Below are 24670 nucleotides of genomic sequence, written 5' to 3' on the forward strand. Positions count from 1 at the left end.
TTAGATACATGAAAAAGAGTAACTGATTAAAGAAAATATCAGCGACAAACTTGTTGACAAAGCACCCATTTGATGCTGGATACCAAACATCCCATTTATGGATCAGGAGTTTTGCCAAAGTCCTAAAGAGTAACTAAATGCATTTTCTCTTTATTCCAGGTCCACAGATTATGGGACTACTTATGAAAAGCTAAACGACAAGGTGGGACTGAAAACAGTGCTGAGTTACCTTTACGTCAGTCCTACTAATAAGAGAAAGGTAAGGAAGCTGTTTTTGAACGGGTAGCTAAGTACAGTAAAAAAATGAAAATGAAAAAGCTCTGCTCACACAGGTGAGAATTCCAGCTCCATATCAAGAACATGAAATGTTTTGGCAAATCAGATTCTTGTTTTCTTCTTCTTTTGGCATGAGCTTTTAACCTGCACCCAGTTGCTTATACCCTACAAACTAAGTTGTTGCTAATGTTTCAGTTCTTCTATCAGTTTACTTATGAGTAAGCTTCATTGTTGTGAATGGGAGGTACTTTTAAGTATAGGAATATTTGTAAGGTAGGTTTCATGTGGGTCATTAAAAGGCACATTGGTTCATTGTTTACACAGTTCTGCATGTGACTGTTGTTAACATTAGATTTCTCTTTTGCATTTCTGTTATATTGTTATTTCTATTATTATTTATTGCATTTCTTACCCTTCACCATAAGATCGGAGGTTGGGTTACAGGATTAAAAAATCAATATTAAAAATCAATGAAAACAATTTACAATTGGTTGTGTGTGTGTGTGAAAGGCTGGGGTCAAGAGGTTCATCTTCAGCATGTGACAAAAGTGATACAATGCAGTTGCCACATAAACCTCTGTGGGGATAGAAATTCAGAGAATAGAGTAATGTCAACTTCACATTTACTGGTATTGTCTATAGAATATTGACCAACTTAAGCATCTGCCATTTTAAGCCTTACCTGTAATATGGTCTGAAGATATAATTATAGAGCACGTGTTCCAGTTTCTTCAAACAATGTGTCTACTTCTTTATTTTTTTTTAAAAAAATCCTAATTATTCCTCTTCTATAATTAGGCTCTGCAAATAACTTTTCAACTTGGCCTCGAACAGGGTACTCCTACTCATATTAGGCCCTTTGAAATAAATGGACATCACATTTATGTTCATTAATGTCAAGGGGTTTTCTTTGAGCATGTCTTAGTTGGATACAACCCAATTGTTTTCTAGCTTCTGGTTTGCACAAAAGATTAGAGGCTTCATGGAGTACCAGAAGTACATGAGCTGAACTTGACTTCTGTTGCTTCCTTTCAGCCTTTGGTTCTATTTGCTACCACTTAAGTTTAGCAAATTTTAGTGTTCACAGCTGGGGTTTGAACAATATACAAAAAGCCAAGAGTTCAAAGTCACTAATAAGGATATGCAAAGAGTATGAGGCAAATAGAAAACGCTAAGCATTTGCTTGGAATGCGTAGCAACCAGAGTGATGTCACTGTTTCCCCGTGTTATGTTCTCTATGCTCCTGCAGACTTTTCAAGAGAGAATCCAGGGTCATTTGTTATAATTTTTTTAAACTAAAGTAATCATCATGTTGATTCACTTTGTGGGAAGGGAACAGATGCCTTTATCTCTTGTGTGTTGTCAGAGACAGATTGCCATAGTAGATAACTAAATGGCAGCATCAGAGCTGTGTAAGGGGAAATCTTTGGAACTATTACATTTGATCTTTTTCAAAGTGCCATTTTGGTCACCTGCTATATATCAATCTGAATGTGTATTTTGCCGTTAGTATTTTTACTATTATTTTTTCCATCTGTTGTCAGGTCACCAGGTTCAGGACTGATGTTTATTTTTTCTGCCAGGTATCTTAAAGCAGGCGCATCACCATAGCTACAGTTTTGTACTGTCACATCTACGGGGAATCTTTTCTTTTTAAATTTCTCTGTCTGAATACTCATCAGTCATCATGACCTGCTCAATGTTCTGAAATCAAATCACATCAGCTTCTGTTTCATATGATAGACTAGGATATCTTTTGTGTCCACATGCTTTCAGCGTGCTTTCTCAGAATCCACAAACCCAGGCACCCCAAGATTAAGATTGTTGTAATGTCTTTCCCTAAAGCAGCACCCATTGATTCCTGATCACATTCCTCGCTGCTAATACTTCACGATTTTGTAAACTTACTCTGTCAAGTGATAGAAGGGTAGTGGTTGGGGATGGAAAAGATGACAGTACTCCTGCACCTTTGATAGTTCTGTTGAGCAGGTATATATATTTCTTATGCACCCATTGAAATTCTCAAATCTAAGAACACAAGAAAACAGTATAAAGAAGTAATTTCTTTTGTCTGTTCTCCTAGCATTCAGCATAACTGGATGTCCACAAGTTTTAGTGTTATGAGAAAAAAAGTAAAAGTTTTCTTTATCTACTATTCATGTGCCATGCATAATTTCACACACACACACAATTTTATTAACTGTTGTCTTCTTTTGCATCTGGTCATACTATGGTAGGGATAGATTTTTCTAAAAATAATAATAATCCATATGAAGCTTATCAACACTGTTCCACCACCCTAATTCTATTTATGCTTGACCTCAGCATAAAGCTACTCATTTTTTTACTAACGCTGCTAAAATTTCTAAGAATCCTCATGTATTATATTCAATGCACAATTCAAAGTGTTGGTGCTGACCTTTAAAGCCCTAAACAGCCTTGGTCCTGTATACCTGAAGGAGCGTCTCCACCCCCATCGTTCAGGCTGGACACTGAGATCCAGCGCTGAGGCCTTCTGGCGGTTCCCTCACTGTGAGAAGTGAGGTTACAGGGAACCAGACAGAGGGCCTTCTCGGTGGTGCCGTCTGCCCTGTGGAATGCCCTCCCATCAGATGTCAAGGAAATGAGCAACTATCTTACTTTTAAAAGACATCTGAAGGCAGCCCTGTTTAGGGAAGTTTTTAATGTTTAATGCTGTATTGTGTTTTTAATATTCGGTTGGAAGCCACCCGAGTGGCTGGGGAAACCCAGCCAGATGGGTGGGGTATTATTATTATTATTATTATTTTAATATCATACACATATAGACTTCAGGTTTCCTAAAGTAACCAGCAGATAAATAGACATGTACAACAATGCAAATAATTAATATTTATTAATATAAATCTATTTAGAACAGATTCCTAGTCCATCCCCTTTGGGGCTTTAGCATCGATGGTTGCCTCAGTCTCAAGGTATGGAGTCTCTATAATTCTTCTGGGTGTACTCAGAACTGACCATTCCAGCTGAGGAACCTTGGGAAATGGAGTTCACAATATGGCTGCTTAATGAGCCAGGGAGCATTGGTAATTCCTCATTAATAAAATCTCCCAACACAAGACATATGCCTCAAATCTAGCCAATTATTTAAGTTACCTGATTTATTAGCCTCATAAATTGTACACAAATGTTAAGAGATGTTAAGGGGGAAATTCCAGGTATTAACACCTCTTCAGTGCAGAAATAATAGCAATTCACACGTCATTTTCCTATCTGCCTTCCAATTTATTTTAAGAAGCGACATTCATTGTCGCTCAGTCTTCCAGTGTCCATGTGGACTTACGTCAGAATTCCTTAACTGTTGGCTCAGTGCTACCTAAATTACTGTTTGATCATGTCTCATGATGTTTGTAGCAACTAATTTTGCATTTTTAACATTCCACTGGATAATTCTGCTGCTGATATTGGTTAATATTGCTTTGAATAATAAGGGATTTTCAATGAAAAGGACAAGAAGAGAAAAATATGGGATAAGTCCTCCTTGATATTAGGAGGGAAGGGACACGGGTGACGCTGTGGTCTAAACCACTGAGCCTAGGGCTTGACAATCGGAAGGTCAGCGGTTTGAATCCCTGCAACGGGGTGAGCTCCCGTTGCTCGGTCCCAGCTCCTGCCAACCTAGCAGTCGGAAAGCATGTCAAAGTGCAAGTAGATAAATAAGTACCGCTCTGGCAGGAAGGTAAACAGCGTTCCCATGCACTGCTCTGGTCCACCAAAAGCAGCTTAGTCATGCTGGCCACATGACCCGGAAGCTGTCTGTGGACAAACGTCGGCTCCCTTGGCCTATAGAGCGTGATGAGCGTGCAACCCCAGAGTCGTCTGTCAGGGGTACCTTTACCTTTACCTTTAATATTAGGAAGCAGCAGGAAGTGGTGTAACCATTCTTCAACATTCCTTGAATAAAATTCAGGGATGAGCAGATATATTTAGGTGATGCAGATATATATCAGATGATGATTGCAGGGTCTGGGTCAGTTCATATGGGGAGAGATGGTCTTTGTCATAATGTGGTCCTGAGCTGTTTAAGGCTTTATAGGTCAAAAACAACATTTTGAATTGGTCAGTCCAAACTGAGCATGTCAGTGAGTCCTCATCCCACTTCACCTTATCTTGTAATTGGATTTCTCTAATGGTTGAGTTTTAAACTTTGGCTTTCATACACAATCCCAGCTATTCCATGGAATTCATTGTCCAAAAGTACTGGAAAGAGATTGTAAGAATAAGTGGTTTAAGAATTGAAGCCATCACTTCCACCTCTCCCCTCTGAGTTATTTTTTTCCTCCTGAGTTTTACTACAGACATCTGTTCGATTTAATTTTCATATAAGATGGCCATAATTGTATTCATTTGCTCATTAGGCTAATTAATTTTGGCATCTTCATCCACTGAAGAGCTCAGTATAGTGAGAAGTATTAAACATCTCTCAGAATGGGCAGTCCATAGTCTGAAACTGAGGAACATCTTACAAGCGGTTTTTTTAAATAAATAAATAAATAAATAAATAAATAAATAAATATTGCAACAATCTAATACTGCCCATTTGCCTTTTTTAGCATTATTATTAAAAAATGTTCCCCCAGCAAGGTGTTTAAGGGGCAGGTGGCCACCATATACTTAAAACACATCCAACACCCTTTAAAGCACATGACTTCTCCCAAAGAATCACAGGAACTGCAGTTTGCTAAGGGTACTGCAAATTGTATCTGTGAGGAACTACAGATGGGACTGAGACATAACAAGGTTAAATACCAACAAGACTAGAATGTAGAGCTGTTCTACATTCTTGTCCTGTTTGGTATTTAACCTTGTTCTATCTCAGTCCCATCTATGGTAGAGCTGGTAACTCATATTGAAGATGCAAGGCAACTAATGTTGGGGAAACATTACATTTTTTAGGGTTTGTCCAAAGATTAGGACATTTTGCGTCAATATAATGAGTGTAATTGAGATAATAACTGGATATAGAATGCTGATGGGCCCTTTAATTACCTTATTTGGTTACAACAAAGATATACTATTAGCAGTGGATAGGTAATTAGTTCAACATTTACTAATTGCTGCCGGAATAATTATTTGCTGCAAGTGGAAGAAAATGAGAACACCAACTTTGGAAGAATGGTTCATTAAGATATGGAATATTGTTTGCATGGCTGAGTTACTGAATATGGTAAGAGTTAGAGGAGGCAGACAATCCGATAATCCTTTTCTGGAGGCAGTGGAGTGTTTTCATTTATTGGAATGAGGTTCAGGATAACGCAGACCCATATGCATTAGTGGGAACATTGTTATCTGTATGGCCTTTCTGATTATGTAACAGAGATTTTGTGTTTGTTTTTACACTCGGCTAATTGTCTTATGCAAATGTACATGTATATCAGATGGATTGTAAATACATATTTACTTTAAAAAAAATAGTAAAGAGAGCGGATTGTGAGCATTTGTGATGTTGACAGAAAGGATAATAGGATTGTGACTAGCATCACCCAGAGAAGCTTTCACCAACTTGGTGCCCTCCCGCGGTTGCTGGACTACAACTCCCATCAGCCCCCAATCAGCATTTGGGAGTTGTAGTCCAGCAACAGCTGGAGGGCGCCAGGTTAAGGCTGACATAGAGGAAAGTCATTGGAGATCGGCATCTGGTGCTTCCCACTGATTTTGAGTTATAGGCAAGAAATAAGACCTGATAGTTGATTTAAAGACATGTGATAATGAATTTTCACAAGATTCAGATCTCATGCAAAAGTTACCATTTTGGGAAGAGTGACATTTTTTTAAAATAAAAAATTAAACTCATCCACTCCACATAGCTTCCACTCTTTTACATATTTATTGTCCTCTTCACAGCCATTGTTCTCATGCTGAGGGGTTGAGGAGAGAAGAGACTATAGTCCCCCTGCTGCCCCAATGCTGAAGCAATTGGGGTGGAGAAAAGGGGTGCAGTGGGGGCAGGTCACCCCAGGTGTCACCCCTGAGGGGGGTGACAAAATGGTGGGCGGCACTCACTGCGGAGCCTGCAGCGTGCCCGAGCCACACGTCTCTCCTGGGAGTGATGTGGTGGCTTGGGCCCACTGCCTTCCCCCCCCCAGCTGTGGGGCAGCTGAGTGGGAGGAGGCAGGCAGACTCCTCGGAGGCCCCATGGAGTGCCCTGCCCCGGCTGGCCCCACCCCTGGGCACAGGGCACATGTGCCACCCCAGGTGCCCAAGCGGCTTGCTCCGCCGCTTACCAGATCAGCACAATGTGTGTTCTGATGAAAGTAAAGTAATGCTATAATTTGGGCACTGTGCAGCTCAAGGAAACCCACTCTTCATTATATATTAAAAAGAACAATGCCTCCAATCTAGTGAGGACCATTTGCAAAAGCAATTTTCACAGCCAAATTGCCACTTCTAGCATGAATGGCACCCCATGCAGAACCCTGTGTGCTGCTTGACTGGATTGGTGGTACTGTCAGGTTTGACAGTTCTAGCCACCTGCTAGAATTTGTAGAAATCAAATCCAGGTCTACCTTCTTCTCTGCCTCCTCCAAAGAATAACTGATGCTGACCACGCTTAGCCTCAGTTCTGTGGGTCAGGTATCAGAGCTTTCCAGACAGTAGCTCATGCATAGCCCGGTGCTTATCTCATAGATCTTTGAACTGAAGGAACTATGTTGTTTATTTCTTAATGTTATGTATTAGTTGGTCATCAGGCTTGAATCTTCCTGGATTCCCTCTGGGTGTGAAAGCCCCCCCCCAATAGCTGCCAAGTTATCCCTTTTTTAAAGGGATTTTCCCTTATGCTGAATAGGCTTCCTCGTGAGAAAAGGGAAAACTTGGCAGCTATGCCCCCCCCCCGCTCCTCATTGCTGCAGTTTTGTGGCTGACACGCTTTGCTCCTTGGTTCTCAAAGTAGGAGTAAAGAAGTAATAGTTAGCAAGAACAAGAGAAAAGTGCTACATCTCTCCTTCCCTAATTGATTTACCAGACAGAAGGATAATTGCTTCTCAGCTGTCCTGCAGGACGACATTGGGAATTACCTATCAGGTTTCCCAAATGTCTCTGATCAGCTGCGAAATAACAACCATGCAGCCATTGGAATGCCAGTTACATAAGTGTCATGGACACTGGTCAAAAGCAAAGCCCAATGAGATCATAAAGCACAATGATCCGAGCTCTTAATTTTTACAAAAGAAAGTGGTCGTCTCCACCCCACTACCTTAATTATCTGGATTCCTCTCCTTTATCCTTACAAGTCTGCCTTTAGAGGAAGGCTAGCATGACTCACTGTTTAAGTGTTGTGTGTCCCTTATAATAGCTACTACTGTCAGGAACAATAGACTAGATATGGTGAATCATTGGTTTTCCTCACTGAATATGGTTTTAGCTTCTCTTGGTGAAATAACCAGTCTACATCCTAAAAATGTAATTACTGTTTAACAAAAATCTGAACAGCAATTCTGTATGACTCTTTGCTTATTGTCACAGGCTTTTGCCTTTTTCTATTAAAATGCGTCACCTCCATCAAGTTATAAAACAGAGGAACATTTGATTGGAAGGGACTTGCACAGTTTTGCCTAGTAACAGTTATCTGAAGTGATGTAATGTGGTCCCTAGGGTTGGTCCTATCATGAGTTAAGGTGAGGCTCTTGGTAGCAGCTTTCTGCATCAATATATATATGCCCTTATCAAAGAGGAAACATGGATCAGCTGTGGAATATGGCAGACTATGGTCAAGTTTCACTTTCCCCTGTTTGCTTAATGTTCCTGATGCCATTGCACTCAGTGTCTCCTGCTCCCATGTCAATAGCCAGTAGCTAGTGATGTAGAATGGGAAGTCACTTAGCACAATAATGCCAGCACGTGAAATGTATTAAACAAGTTATATTGGGGAAGGAGGAAATTTGTAGCAAAGCTTCTGTTTCAGCAGAGCCCCCTGGACTGTTCCACCCCAACAGCCTTCCTTGTACGTGTTCACAATAGCTATTGAGACAGAACAGGCTCAATAACAATGCCATGGACTCTGTTATTCCCAATCCTGTGACAGTTGTACATAAGGAAGTCCTATTGATATGAGTGCAACTGATAGAATCATAGAATTGTAGAGCTGAAAGGGACCCCAAGGGAATATCGTAACTGGAAACCTTTTTTTTTTTGGCAGAAAATGCACACATTCCTTAAACTTTCCACCTCTATAGGAACCACCTGTCTCCAGAAATTTCCTCCACCTGAAGAAATAAACATGCCAACATCTGTGTACGACAATTCTGGGCTCACATTGCCTGAAATACAAGCCTGTGCCTGTGTAACTGTTGCAGGCTTTTGGCTTTTTGTATTTAAGGATTAAGTGGCAGAACCCTTTGATTTTTGACTCCAGAGAATCTGTGCTTAATTATTGCCAAGACATTACAGTTCTGAGCTGCTCTGGAAGCTTCCTGATGCATGGAAACTGCTACGCGGCTCGAGGTCTCCTGCACAATTATAATTCCCATTTATAACAGGGATTCTGAGAGCCTGTTACTCTGAGATTTCCCTGTTAAGGAGCTCTAATCAGGAAAGCATATTCTGAGGCACGTTTTTCATTTCACGGACATACTGCTGACTGATGATTTGCATGAGAAGCCAAGCAAGGCGGCATCTGGTTTAACTCTACTTCATATGAGTTATTGTAGCTTGATCTAAACTACAAGATAGATTGAGACTCAGGGATCTTTTTACAAGTTTCAGAAGGAGAGGTGTCTATCATAAACTGACTTTCTGCAGACCATGAATAATCAGCCAGCTAATAGCAACCGTGCCTGCCATTATTTTCCAGGTAGGGGCAGACAGATATTAGAAGGCTTCTGAGAGCCAATGTAGTCTAGTGGGCAAAGCTTTGGCTCTCAGCTTCTGTGCCACAAGACTCATTGTGTGGCATTTGGAAATTGCCCTCCTCCCAACCTGCCCTGTTTTGTGTATTTTAGCTGCTTAGAGCCCAGCAGCTTTGAGGAGCGGTTCTGGTTCTGATGGTGGAGGAGGGTGAGGCTGCGTAATAAGCAGTAAATGAGTAAAGGTTCCCAGGACCCTTAAACTGTTACACTATCCAGGTTCCTTTGCGGGGCGGGGAGCCATATGTCGGATGTTCTTTAAATGTGTGGTGTTGATGTGCCCATTAACATAGGAAGTGTAATCTCTGGGCTTTCCCCAGAGTGGGGGTAAGAGGGCTAACCAGAAGTTCTTGTGTGAACCAACCTAGTTGGGGGTAGAGATCCATGTAGGGATGCGGGTGGTGCTATGGTCTAAACCACTGAGCCTCTTGGGCTTGCTGATCAGAAGGTTGGTGGTTCGAATCCCCATGACAGGGTGAGCTCTCTTTGCTCTGTCCCAGCTCCTGCCAATCTAGCAGTCCGAAAGCACACCAGTGCAAGTAGATAAATAGGTACGGTTGCGGCGGGAAGGTAAATGGTGTTTCCGTGTGCTCTGGTTCCCATCACGGTGTTCCATTGTGCCAGAAGCGGTTTAGTCATGCTGGCCACGTGACTGGGAAAGCTGTCTGTGGATAAATGCTGGCTCCCTTGGCCTGAAAGCAAGATGAGTGCCACAACTCCATAGTTGCCTTTGATTGGACTTAACCGTCCAGGGATCCTTTACCTTTACCTTTTACCTTTTGAGATCCATGTATTAATAATGGATTCTCCTTCTAATTCAGGAGTTGATAGGCAATGTCTGAAGCAACACAGTGGTCCCCCCCCCAAAAAATTGCATAATAATTGGAAGTTTTCCTTTGTAAAACAGATTAGTCATAATACGTAGTTCACTTCCATGGTCCTTGAATGTGCCATAGAATTATTTGGGCAATCAGGGTACTCAGGAGACATATCTAGTTCTCACGGTCTCCATGCACTGGCATCATCTTCACACAGTGCTCACCTGCCCATTCATCCAATAGAAAAGGATGAATGCTAGACCTGCAATGTAGACTGGATTCCAGGTGTTGTGGACAGGGTCTCTGGTCTCTTAAAGGTATACTTCTGATTGTTTGCCACAGCATAGAGGTAGGAGCATCAGTATGGATAACAGGCCATGAGAACTGGGCAAACACAACTTCTTCAGTGCTTTTCTTCTAGGAAAAAATGTGCCGGTACTCACCATGAAGTTTATACAGTAAGTGCCACACTTTTAACCACTGCTTTTCTTTTAGAAAAAAATGGTGTCTGTACTGCGTACCCTTGAGTACCCCTGGGGGGAAGCACTGGTTTTCTTGAGTCTGAGAGTTGTATCTAATGTTACTCTTTGCCATTTTTAAAATCTTCTGCTCCGTCACAGCTAAATTACTGCTGGTAGTTTTTGTTTTGTTTTGTTTGATTGTTCCAGCTGGGCAATAGTGTGATGAGGCTGCAGTTTTCTGAGTGCACTTGGCACTCACTTGTGCCAAGTGAGACGAACTGCTGCCCACCAGTGGCATGTCCATTTGTCATTTATAATATGTTTAGTGCCTTGGTATTGCATCCCAAGCAAGTGGCGGGGAGGGAACCAAGCTCTGGGGAGTCCTCAATCCATTTAGCAGATGGAAGGTTTCTCTGGGCCCTTTTCATCCTTATCACACTGACACTCTTTTGAATGGCATGTGCTCCAAATCGAGATGCATTAATCTGATGTGGAAGATAATGTATTTATAACAAAGGGAGCAAACCAGCACTCCAGCACAGGCTGAATTAGAGCCAAAGGGAAGGAATAATAGAACTGTTTTTCTCCTGCATTCTATTTCCAATCTTTTCCTTAGGCTCAGCAAAATACATTTACTGTGAAACAGTTAACTATTCGGCTCACACTAATGGACAGCTATATTACCTGGGCTTTGAATTGAATTGAAGCCTCCTCAATCCTGTCTGCTACTTTGGAAAACCCCTCTAAGATGTACTGTGGGCAGCCATCACAATTATTGATAAATATTGAGAACTTGCATTCTCTCCATTGGAGGAGTAAGACAGAAATGGTCAAATCAGTGTCTATGAACAAAACCCAGTATACAGTCGTACCTTGGATCCCGAACACCTTGCAAGTCGAACGTTTTGGCTCCCGAACGCCGCAAACCTGGAAGTGACTGTTCCGGTTTGTGAAAGTTCTTTGGAACCCTAACGTCCGACATGGCTTCCACTCCTGTAGCCAATTGGAAGCTGCGCCTTGGTTTCCAGATGTTTTGGAAGTCGAACAGACTTCCAGAACTGATTCCATTCGACTTCCGAGGTACCACTGTATATGTGATTGAAGCCAGTGATGTGTAGTGTGCCCATTTGTATACATTTTCCAAGGTTGAATTCTCCTGGTCAAATGTGTAGATTTTAACTGAAGAAAGGAGAAACATGTTGTGTGGGCATAATTAGTGCTTGTGTGTTACAGGGCAATGCCAGCAGGCCATAGAAAGAAATGGGGAGCAGGGAAGTAGAGAGAAATCCCATTTGTGTTCCACTAAACCCTACCTAGATATCTCCTGAGATCCTTGTCTTTGGCATACACCATTTTCTTGATTGGAAAGCTTTAGCTTCAGTCTTCTGATTGACTATGTTGTGCTGCATGGCATTGTGAAATCATTTTGCTATACAATCCTTGATTGGCAGGGTTAATGTTTGTTTGTTTTTTAAAAAGCTTCTCCAACAGCGTTTAATCTGGCTGGCAGTAAACAGCAGCTTAATAGCAATGAAATAGATGATGAAGGGGGAAGGCTCAGGGGCAATTTGGTATCCATTAAAGCTCAATTTTCATGCCTAAAACATTTACCTGTAAATATTTGGTACAGCCATAATATTTAGCTTTACAGGGCCATACAAGAAACTTCCCACTTAAAAAACAGACGGGCATAAATTTTGCTACAGTGTATATCTAGTTTCTGGTAATCTGAGTTTAGGAACACTGAAAAGGTGAGGGTCACATACAGTCAGTTAGTAGTAACTAATAAACCTTACTAGGCTACCACATTTTAAAGAAGTTGTTTCTATGATAGGTATTTGCCCTTATTGAGAATTTGCATTTCTTTCCATATATCTGGCATCAAACCCCATTTCCAAATTACTTCTCCCTATTTGTCTGCTTTGAAAACAGTCTTCTTCCTTAATATTTTTCTTCCTATTATGCATGCATCTATATGCCAAGATCAAGTTGCTAGTTGAATATGAACAAATTCAATAATCATAAACTAGCTTTCTAGTTTTTAAGACAATGTACTTAGATTAGTTTTAAGGGGGAATTTGGAAAGCATTATGGCAAAATAACGAAGCCCAGACATGTAAGCAGAGAAGCCCCATGTTGCTTTAACTAAGGCCTTCACACTATGCAGAAGATGCTGCGGCTCCCAAGACAGCTAGTAATCAGGGATTGCTAGACTGACCATATGCCTTGCTTTGTAGAGGACCGTCCTATTTTTGAAGAAGTCCAGTTTCAAGATGAATAACCACGAGAAGATAGAACAGGGATCTTGATATTGCCCAGCAGCAATAGATCCTAGACACAGCAGGCATATAGGTCACCTGGTCACAGTCTTCCCCACTATGATAAAATATACCAGAGGTGCTGGCTTGCAAGGGAGATTGGGGGGACAACATCGTGCACATGCTGTTGCGATGTCCCGTCGTCAGAACACCAGGAGGAGCTGGGGGCGGAACCAAACACAGTGGCTGAATGGCTCAATGGCCCGTGGCTCCTTCTCCACCTCTTCTTGGTGCCGCCACCGACAGGAGTCTGCTTCAACCCTCCTTCCCCTCCATGGCAGGAGGAGGAAGAGGAGGAGCTGGGTGCTGGAGGCATGCCACACTCAGCTCTGTGCTTCAACCCTGTACTTTGGGGACATTGTGGGGGAGCCCAGCCCCTGGGGGCTGTGTCTCTAAAATATACTGTCTTTTTGTTTAAATTACAGGAATTGTTTCTAAATATAAATTAGCATTCTTTCTCCCTTTCCCCCTCTCAGATCTGTGTCCATTTTTGACCTCTTTCATTGGTGATGTCTCCCCCCCCCCTTTTTGGCTGTTTAAGTGACAAAAAGACTGTGCAAAAAAGAAGTTACCTTTCAATAGCACTACCTGAGGCCGTAAACATACTGCATGGTTTTTGTGATGCAGGGATGCTTGTGATAGATTCTAGGGATTGCTTCCAGAGACAGAAAGTGATTAGTTTATTTGAAGCTTTTAATGGTTTCTCTTTTTTGTGGTATTGCAGAAGTCCACAACTGGAGATGAGAACATGACATTTTATCAGATGGGATGGAAGCGGGGGAAGACTTAAAGAACTCTAACATTCCACAAGTATATTTTGAATCCATGCACAAATTAGCTGGAATGAATTAGCTGGAAATGAATTACTTTCCCCAGATGACATTGGGTGCTTCTGTTACCTTGTGCTTGGCATAATTTACAAACGTGGTGGATTTAATTTAATTTATTGTTTCTCCTTTGACCCTCTTTAGTAGCATTCACTTTGGCTTCCCAACATTGGGGCTGCAATAAACAAGTTGTGGCTAATCAGCCCCAATGGAATATCCACCCACCCACCGTCAAATAATCTTTTGCATGGGGTCCACAGTCTGCCCCTTTTCATATTTAATGCCCTTGGAATTAAATAAACATGCAAACTTCCTGATTAGACACAGCCTTCTCTTAATCCTTGTTTAAGTTGATTCTCAGCGCTAGAGACATGACACAACCTCATTTTTTTAAAATGACACATGCTTGGGAGAATTTTCTTATAAACTGTGCCAGATATTCCACATATCAATGTAGCAAGATATGGGGTAGCTGAGAGTTATGGGGTAACTGATAATTTCACTCTTGTCTCCCTCCTCCTCCTCCTCCTCTAAAAATAATGTGTCTCATGGATATGTGTAGCATAAAATGAAATTCATAATGTTGAAATGGGACTGATTTTGAACATATGAATAACACTAATGGTGATACTGAAAATATTGAATTCCCACATTCTGTTCTCTTCTCACTTGGCTTCTCCGAGTGCAGTTTTCCTGTTAGCATTCCAGCTGGACATTGTCCCATTGAACATGAGCGTTGCTAGTCACTGGCCTCTGAAAGTATTCTTCTGAGATCCTTGCATTGACAATGTCATGCACCCCAGAGCCAGTAAATTATTAAACTTCGTAAAATAAGAGTCCTTATTAGTATTCTTCATTTGCTTTTAGTATCATGTTATTTTTAATGAATGCTTGAATCATTTTTAAAATTAAGCCTCAGAGATTAAATTTGTTAACATTACTAAAGCACTTGGATGCAAGATGTGAATTAATAGTAAATAATTAATAAAAAATACAACAGCATTAAGTTGCAAGGTATTATTGCTGTAAAATCTTTTTGCGTTATACATTTTCCGGCATGTTCATTAGTGATCTGAGCACGTATCTAATTCATGGCCCGTGGCTTCTCTAAGATAATATATGATCTATGTCTCCTTAATTTCAGTGAAGTATTGGGTAATATTGTGGATCAATTTCATGCATGAGGCTCACCTAAATAAATCTGAACCTTTAGCACACATATGGGCAACCAGTGGCCCTTGAAGACCTTAAGTGTGGCCTGTGTGGGCTTATACAAGGCAGAATCCTAAGTTCCTTTGTAGTTCTATGGTTCAATAATGCTTCTATGCAGGTTGCATGCCTTAGAAGGGTTCCTTATTCAGTGGAATAAAGGGTATGCACCCAAGAGGCTGGATGTACAGAAATGAATTGAGAAATCTGCTAATTAGAAGCTCCATGTGGGCAGTAAAGCACATAGCAGGTAGACAGCATGTAGTGCACAGCGTCATCCTCAATGAATCCTGGAGGTTTATAAATCTGACTTTGAAAATGTCACCTGGACTCTGTTGCCTGGTCCACAGTAGAAAGAGACTTCTGTGACCAGTGAGGGGTTTTTTTTTGGGGGGGGGGCGACGACTCCATACCCTTTCCCAGAAACATAACTTTCTCCTCTACTGTTTCAGCAAGAGTAATATATTAATTTATGAAGTATGAAAAATGAGGTAGTTTTGCATTAACAAGGAAGGGAATGGTGCTTTGCAGTCAGCAGAATAATCAATCAATAATAACGAGTCAGCATGTTCTGATTTTATTTAAAAAAAAGAGGAGGAAGAAAATAATAGAATGGGTGGAGAACAGCTCAGCAAGAGAAGGAGGGAGGGAGGCATTCAGTTCTTTAGCAGTATTACCAGAGTTGCCCTGGAGACCTCTGGAGGCTGGAATTACGGTAATATACCAGGGAGCAAATCACCCCCCTCCCGCTGCCCCTAAATATGATGCCATCTGGAACAAGACATCCCCTCTTCTCCTTTAGTCAAATGGGAAATGCTTCCTTCCTTTGCATTTTTTTTGAGGCTGGGCAGATCCTGTTGATAGCTTTTAAACATTCACACAGTTTTCTAAGTTATGCCACCTCCTTTGAAGCTGACACCCTCCAAACATTTTCAGGTAGAACTCCCTGAGCTTAAGCCATTACAGACATTTTGGGTGGGACTGATGGATGTTGTGGTCCAAAACATTGGGAGGGCACCAGGTTGGCAAAGGCTGTAAGGTAAAGGTAAAGGGACTCCTGACCAGTAGGTCCAGTTGCAAACTCTGGGGTTGCAGTGCTCATCTTGCTTTACTAGCCGAGGGAGCCGGCATACAGCTGGTCATGTGGCGAGCATGACTAAGCCGCTTCTGATGAACCAGAGCAGTGCACGGAAATGCTGTTTACCTGACCGCCGGAACAGTACCTATTTATCTACTTGTGCTTTGACGTGCTTTCGAACTGCTAGGTTGGCAGGAGCTGGGACCGAGCAACAAGAGCTCACCCCGTCACGGGGATTCAAACTGCCAACCTTCTGATCGGTAAACCCTAGGCTCTGTGGTTTAGACCACAGCACCACCCGCATCCCTGGCAAAAGCTGTAACACAGCATTAATCCATACTCCTCTTTTATGCAATGTGAACTTGAAACAGCTGGATGTTTTCTGGGCTTATTTTTAATATATAAAAAGAATTCTCCCTCCCTGCATGTTTATTTATAAATAATAGAAGTTCAATCATTCTGAAGCATCCTGCATCTTATAACAGAAGAACTGGGAGTCATCTAAAGCAATATATTGGTGTGGTATTGTGGTAAGGGAATTGCACACTGGGGTTCATAGTTAAAGACATGCAAAGGATCTCAGTGGCATAGGGAAGAAAGGGTGAGGTTGGTGTGTCGGCAGTGTAGCTTCAGTTTCAATTCTAAGTGAGTTCTTGGAATAAAGAAGCTTCAAGCATTTGTCTCTGGTGTTTGGGGATTTCTTACCATACTGTATAACCATTAGGCGATCAGCAGTTTTTCATTCAGGAAGAAATGAAAAACTGCTGGTCACATTAATACAATGTGTGGAATTCAGCATAATAATGTGGTGTATGTGTGGGGGAGAGGGTGAACTGGGTCATGCAACAAGATTTCCCCCTTCCTCTCCCCCTGCATGTCCCTAAAGCTATTACGGGTTTCCCCCAACTTTCCAGGCCAGATTTAAGGAGAAAAGTCCCATGAGAAGACCTCATCCTGTACACGCAGGAACTTAGTTGAATCCCACCCATTGCTTTTAGACAAATCTCAAACATTCTGTTACGTTGAGGTTAATGAAAGGATAAAAGTCCCCCCCCCCACAATCAGGTAATTTATATTTGGGAGAATCAAATTGGAATGATGTTGAAATGAATCAATAGACATATGTAAGTCTATGTACATTATGGAATGCCATTCATTCAGGCTGGCCCAAGATATTTTGCTGTCTGGTCACATAATGTCTCAAATTGGCCAAGTTATTTTAGTACCTAGGTGGAAAAGACCACAGATACCTTTGGAGTAAATATGCAGGAATGGTAAATTAAATAAGTAAGAATTTTCTGTCCTTTCATGACCTGCAAAAGCGCTCTCTGCCTAATGGCAGGGCTGGCTGTGCTAAGCATAGTCTCATGGGGTACATTCTGATTAAAATTGAGTTAAAACCTCCTTTTTAAATCTGCAGTTAATTCACACTACTATTTCTATCGTGCTTTTTGTTAATGCTCAGAGCACTTTGTATATATTATCTCAGCACCCTTACATGAAATCTGTAAGGCAAGCCAATAGTATTGTTCCCAGATTGCCAATAGGCAAGTGAGACTGAGAGAGAATGAATTTGGGATTGCAGTGAAACTCACACTGTGCCCATCTGCACATTTAAAGCCATTACAGACAACTTTGAACAGGCATAGCTTCCCCCAAAGAATCCTGGAAAGGGTAGTTTGTTAAGGGTGTTTGGAATTGTAGGGAGATCCGTAACTCTCCCCTCTCCCAGAGTTAAAATTCCCAAAGGGGAAAGAGGGACTGATTGTCAAACCATTCTGGGGACTGTAGCTTTCTATAGGGAATAGGGTGCCATTGAACCCAATGGGTTTTGCCTAAATACACTTTTGGCTTTAGGCATGATCCCTGGAACGTAAGCGTTGTGCAAGTTGTGAGCTTGCTGTAAAGCAAAGAGAGAGCCAAGGATAATAGCTGACACTTAGCTGCACAACCAGATCCTGGAAAGAGAAATAGGTTCCTCCCTCCTTCACACATCATCATCATCAGTTAGTTTATTTCCTCATAAAAGTGACCCAGGCAAACGTACATTAAACCCAAATAAAGCAAACACAATTGATAAAAGCTTTAAAACATCTACACAGATAAAAGTTGGGTCTTACAAATCTTGCTCCACTAAAAGTGACCTCAAATGCCTGGAACCCTTCAAATTAAGGCCCGAAGTCCTGGGTAAAGAGAAAAGTCTTTGCCTGGCACCCAAAAATAAATAGAGTAGAATAGCACACAGCATGCCTCCCTTAGGATAGCATTCCCAAACAGGAGGCACCAGCCCAGCCCTCTCTATCTGGCCTCCAGGTTTCTCCTCAAGCCACACCCCCTCCTCTGGCCACACCCCTCCCTGGCCCCTCTGTGTGCTCTTCTCTAGAGTTCAGGGTTTGCTGGGATCTGTCCTTCTGATGCAACAGTGCCTTTTGCTTTGTGTTTGTGTTTTGTTTTGTTTGGGCAGCTTTGCCATGTGTGTGACTAGAATGTAGCCTGCTGTACAAAGGTAAGAATCGTGCCTACTTTTCTGTGTGTCTTATAAATAGGATCCACCTCCCACATCACTGTCATGTGACCCCTGAATGGTTGCCCATAGTAGAATAAGTCCTTCAGGCTGAAAAACATTCCCCACTCGTGTTTTAGCTGGATACAACCCATTTATATTGAACAGCAGCCTAGACCTTCTTAAAAAAATAATAATTCTAGGTCTAGTGATGTGTCAATTGAGTTTTAAAGTCATAGTTAGGACCAATACTTGGGAGCCTTATGTTGAGCACAGATAAGAGGAAGAAGTCTTCACATTCTGTGATGCAAATAGCAATTCTTAAATTGGTATTTGAATTTCTGTGTGGGTTTTGTAGTATATATCGTGTTTCACCCGCGAATTCATGAAGGTGGTAGAGATGCTGAATGAAAACAAGTGTAGGAAAAGTAGTTAAGCTAAATATTCCTTAAACCTGAAATATTCCCCATGTAGTGTTGCCGTTAAGCAAGCTGTATTGCTGTGTCTTGTTGCCTCCTCTTGTATCTTTGGCACTTGACATGTGTACTTTTCACTTTTAATTAGAAGACACCACAAGCATAAGAAGCATTTGCTTGTTAAATTTCAGGTGACAGTGGAATTGGAAGCCATCCAAGAAAAGCACATTTGACCTGACAAAGAGGGAGGCATAGTTATTGGAAAATTGTGGATGGTTTTATTTTTATTTTTAATGGTTTGCATACCTGCCTGCTGTCAATTAGTAGCATTTTATGGTTTTTTAAAGACTGGTAAAGGGGAAAAAATCTAAAATCCACATTAGAGCAATACCTTGATGGAACTAAGTAAAATATCAAAAAAATAGTGTGCCAGCTTTTGAGTTTTCTGTAAGCTTTTTTATCAGACTAAATAGTAAAAGACAACGATGGCCAAGGAGGGGTGGTGTTGGCCGATGTTGAAGATTAAGATATATTTTCATCTGGTATTTATGGGACGTATGGATAATTACTGGGCAGAATGGAACAAGTGAACATCCACTTACACAATGGGACTTTACCTTCCTTTGCTGCTCCTTGCTCCCTGTACACACCCCAAATTTGCCTGGAGGGCCCCCAGACCTCTGGAGCAAATTGTTCAGGATTCATTGGGTGCAGCTGCAGACTGAGGAGAGGAAAATGAAGTCCCATTGTATGAGTGGAAGTCCTAATGCAGTGATGCTGTTGGGTACAAACATTTTCTTTTAATATTCTTTCTTTCTTTCCTTCCATTGAAGCTCTTCATATTTGGTGTGCTTAGTGGGCAAACTCTGTTATACATTTGCAGCAACATGTTCCTCTTAACTTTGAGGAGGATAAGATGAGCCTCATTGGAATGGGGTCCCCAGTATGGCAAGGTAGAAAAGGTAAAGGTAAAGGGACCCCGACAGTTAAGTCCAGTCGCCAACGTCTCTTGGGTTGCGGCGCTCATCTCGCTTTATAGGCTGAGGGAGCCAACATTTGTCCACTTCCACAGACAGTCAGGCGACCAGCATGACTAAGCTGCTTCTGGCAAAACCAGAGCAGCGCACAGAAATGCTGTTTACCTTCCCGCTGGAGCAGTACCTATTTATCTACTTGCACTGTGTGCTTTCGAACTGCTAGGTTGGCAGGAGCTGGGACCAAACAACGGGAGCTCATCCCGTCGTGGGGCCTTGAAACGCCGACCTTCTGATCTGCAAGTCCAAGTGGCACAGTGGTTTAAACCACAGCGCCACCTGCATCCCTATAGCAAGGTAGAACACACAACCTTTTTGCAGGTCTTTTCTCCTTCAAAGCACAAAAGAGATTAAAACACCACTCATTTTTCCTGTGTGTAAAATAAAAGGTAAAGGTAAAGGGACCCCTGACCATTAGGTCCAGTCGTGACCGACTCTGGGGTTGCGCGCTCATCTCGCATTATTGGCCGAGGGAGCCGGCGTATAGCTTCTAGGTCATGTGGCCAGCATGACAAAGCCGTTTCTGGTGAAGCAGAGCAGCACATGGAAACGCCGTTTACCTTCCCGCTGTAGCGGTTCCTATTTATCTACTTGCATTTTGACGTGCTTTCGAACTGCTAGGTTGGCAGGAGCTGGGACCAAGCAATGGGAGCTCACCCCATCACAGGGATTCGAACCGCCGACCTTCTGATCAGCAAGCCCTAGGCTCAGTGGTTTAACCACAGTGCCACCTGGGTTTGTAAAATAAGCTTGTGCAAATTAGATGCATGAAACTTACAGAAATTCAGTTCTCTCTGCTCAGAGCAATGAGGTTCTTGTGAAAATTGCTACACATATTTGTGTTTGTTTTTTTTAAAAAAAAATATTTAGTTTCCTTTACTCAGCCATTTTGAGTTGCTTACTTGATAATGAGGCACTGAATGTATTATGCACAAATGCTTTGCTCACAGTTGCACTGCAGCTTTTGTGCTCTTCCTCAGGACATAGCAAGAAGAGAGAGCTGGGAAGGATTTAAAAAAGAAGAAATTGGGAACAGAGTGGTCATAATATGCATGCTAATGAGGTCCAAATCCTAGCTTTGGGATGCAGATCTAGGGCAGCAAGGTGCTTAGAGTGTCCTTCCAATGTGAGGCTCTTGTAAAATTCTCTTCCCACAACTTGCAACCCTATTTACAATGAATGACATTGTGGAGGACGTGTTGCCAGTTTTCAGGGGTGTGAGTAACCCAAATGTCAGTGGTTTTGAAGAAGGAAGATAGCACTTTTTAATCTTTTCAGCAGCATGACAACCTGAGCAAAAATGGCGTTAGGCAGGATCTAAAACATGGTGGGGTGTTGGGGGTTCTGAGGCAGAGTATCAGGCTTTGTTCCCAGCTCCAAATGGTGTGACATACCTCACCTCAGTTGACCAGTGTGATCCCAGATGTATAGCCTGCAGCTCAGTGTGTCTTCACACTGGATTAGCTCTCAAGGACACTCATCAGCTACCATGCTGGGATGGCCTAACAGCCAACCGGCAGCCTTTTTGAATCAGGGACTGGGTACTTGCCCCATTGCCATGCCAACCCCACTTACCTGCTGTACTTAATACAGTTGTGACCAGTTTTGGCCTACACATGGGTTTGATTTTCTTCGTTCCTCTGTTGGCCCCTGGAGCAGCCTATTACTCATGCTTCATAACTGTGTAACTTATGAAAGGCTTGTCCAAATTGCAAGATCCTGGAGAACGTCTGCACGCTTCTCTATCACAGCTTCCTTATCATTCATGACTGACAATTTACTCATTTTAGGTCTCATAATAGAATTGCAGAGTGTATAGTGTGATGCAGTGTCTTTATTTAGAAGCTTGTAATGGCTGGTTTTTGAAAAGAGAGTTAAAGGGATGCATTGTACCAAATGGGTTTCAGGTTTCTTTGTTTTTTGCTGAGAATGCTATAGTTATGTTGACTGGAGCTAACTATTGCCTCCAAGGTTTCTTTCACTTCATTAATTAATAGTTTGTTTGGATGTCAAATTGATTAATTTGCCTCTATAAGTCTTTGCCTACACACACACCCTATTGGGAATAAACCAGTACCTACGGTAATTGTGGAAGCTTGGCCAAGATCTCAGGATGGTATATGTGCAGAGGGGAAACCTTCTATGCAACTGGAACTGAGTGTATTGTTTTAGAAATATGAATGTAAACACACATTTAAATGCAAAGTTTTATGTGTACCTCTAAAATAAAAAAAGAAAAGACTTATGATTGAAAGCATAAGGAAGTGACAGAGACTGGAATTAGGCTGGATTTTGCCACCTGGACACCAAACTGAAGTCTACTCAAGAGTCATGCTTTGTCGTGTTTTGCCAAGACCTTTCTTTTGGTGTCTGCCAGGCACTGCATGCACTAGGGTACCAGTTGCCAGACAGTTGGCAGACCCCATCACACATGTCCTCTTGTTGGCTTGGAATACATAGAGATCAGGAGCAGGCAGAAAGTGCAATCCCTTTCCCCTCCATATAGGCTGGATTATTGCAATGCATTCTACATGGGGATAACTTTGAAGAGTCTGTAACAACTTCAGTTGGTTCAGAATACGTCTGCAAGTATGTCTGTGGGTACTCACCCTTGGAATCATATTACATCCCTCCAGCACCAGCTGTCAAATTATTTCCAGCCACAATTCAAAGTGAATTGGGGTGATTGGCAGGTCTCTTCACCTCTGAGTCCATGTGATGACAATAACTCTCCAAGTCAAGTAGGGCCCCCCATGAAGCCACAATATAGCCCTATGTTTTCCTATATGATATCGCTATGTTTCTCTAGGTCTATGGACTTATTACTATTGCTGTTGCTATTATTATTTAAGTAAAATAAATTTTGAGCCGAAAACTGGCTCAGAGTATTTGGGAAATGTAAAAGCCATTGAGTAACCAAGTTCTGATCCATGCAGTTGTTAAGGATGTGCTGATCACGTCAGTCTGTACTGGAATTGTTGTTATGAGAGAGAGAGAGAGAGAGAGAGAGAGAGAGAGAGAGAGAGAGAGAGAGAGAGAGCGCACCTCAAGCATTCCTATTTTGCACCCTCATCTGGAAGTTTGGTCATTCTACACCCATCACTGTGTAGCCAGCCTGGTGCCCTCCAGATGTTGGGACTGCAACTCCCATCCTCCCCAGCCAGCATGTGCTACATATTTGCACCTTTCCCAGTATTGCTTCTCCCAAAACTGCAGAGATTGGGAAGCAGGCAGTACTTACCACTTGTACCTAGAATATTTGAGTTCAAAGCAAAGTACATTTCTGTTGTTCCCCACAGACCTCAAAAGCAATTTTGCTTGTTAAAATGACTCTGTTTTGTAAGCAGAAATAGCTACCGTATTATAACGATGGTGGGTTTCCCCCTGTGTATTCTAGGATTCCCAGCAGAGAAACACATTGGGAATTCTGGTTCCATAATAGTACTTTTGTAGATTGAGTTCCTGGTCCAACAATTGCCAACACAGCAAAATAACTTCACTTGTACTAATAGCTCTATTAAATTACTTGTGTGAATAAAATGGTCCATTGTACATTTCCTTAGCCTTCTTCGCCTTTTAAGGTTAAATATGCCACTACTTCCCCCTTTACATATTGAACATATAAAATAAGCAAATGTGACAATCTCTGTGTGGTATCTCCCCTCACCCCCAATCTCTATACAGTGGTACCTCGTTTTACAAACACAATTGGTTCCGGAAGTCTGTACTTAACCTGAAGCGTACTTAACCTGAAGCGAACTTTCCCATTCAAAGTAATGGAAAGTGGATTAATCCGTTCCAGACGGTCCGTGGAGTACTTAACCTGAAGCGTACTTAACCTGAAGCGAACTTTCCCATTGAAAGTATTGGAAAGTGGATTAATCTGTTTCAGACGGGTCCGCGGAGTACTCAACCTGAAGCGTACTTAACCCGAGGTATGAGTGTAATTGGTTCCGGAAGTCTGTACTTAACCAGAAGCGTACTTAACCTGAAGTGAACTTTCCTATTGAAAGTAATGGAAAGTGGATTAATCCGTTCCAGACGGAACTTAAACTGAAAATACTCAAACCGAGGCGTACTTAAACCAAGGTATGACTGTACTTATTTATGGTGGGGAGAGCAGAAACAAAGGGATGTATTTATGCACCCAGTGCACAAATGAACTCTGGAAGTCGCTACGACAAGGTGGGGTGATGACAACTGCACCTATTTTGCTTTCAAAGGGGATTAGACAAATTTATAGAGTATAAAGCTATAAGTGGCAAGTGATCCTGATGGCTTTGTGCTCTTCTAGATTCAAAGGCAGCATGACATGTGTTGCTCTGAGCTTTGATCTCACTTGGTAGTGGTTCACATCATAATACATCTGAGTACAGTAGGGGCCCATGCAAGTTGTGTTCAACATCAGCTTTCATACTGTAAACTTTTGCTTCCCAAATTCTGGTCATTAGAGTTTGAAAGTAGCACCAGCCTTTGGATCTGGCACACATATTGAGAACAAAAGCAGCACAACCTTCCATTCTGGAGAGTTACACAAACATCTTGCAGTAATGGTGTCTTTGAACTAACTGTTAGAGCTGTAGGGGGAGTTATGTTTTCCACATTTTTCATTGTACAGCTGAGTGTTTGCATCCCCAAAGGGATTCCTTGCCAACTACATGAGAGAGATGAGAAGTTTGGTGGGGGTGGAGTTTGGAGGAAGGGAGAAAGCACAGAACAGTCAAGGAGTGAACTCTACCTTGTTCCTAGCTTATAGCCTTGGGGCACACTCTTTATCATAGAAGCTGAAAGGTGATGCTTTATTTCAGTGTTGCAAATTTTCGCTCCTCCATTTTTGAAGGTTGGTTT

General features: G+C 41.9%; 1 protein-coding gene across 1 annotated transcript in view; it reads left to right on the forward strand.

Moving 5' to 3' along the window:
- Positions 1 to 24670, forward strand: part of SORCS3 (sortilin related VPS10 domain containing receptor 3) — a 420615-nt gene that overhangs the window by 188336 nt on the left and 207609 nt on the right. The window contains exon 3 of the mRNA XM_035133724.2: positions 160 to 259. Within this exon, the coding sequence (XP_034989615.2) occupies positions 160 to 259 (100 nt within the window). The remainder of the gene's footprint in view (positions 1 to 159; positions 260 to 24670) is intronic.

Source organism: Zootoca vivipara, chromosome 5 (genome assembly GCF_963506605.1).
Source record: "Zootoca vivipara chromosome 5, rZooViv1.1, whole genome shotgun sequence".
Classification (NCBI taxonomy): domain Eukaryota; kingdom Metazoa; phylum Chordata; class Lepidosauria; order Squamata; family Lacertidae; genus Zootoca; species Zootoca vivipara.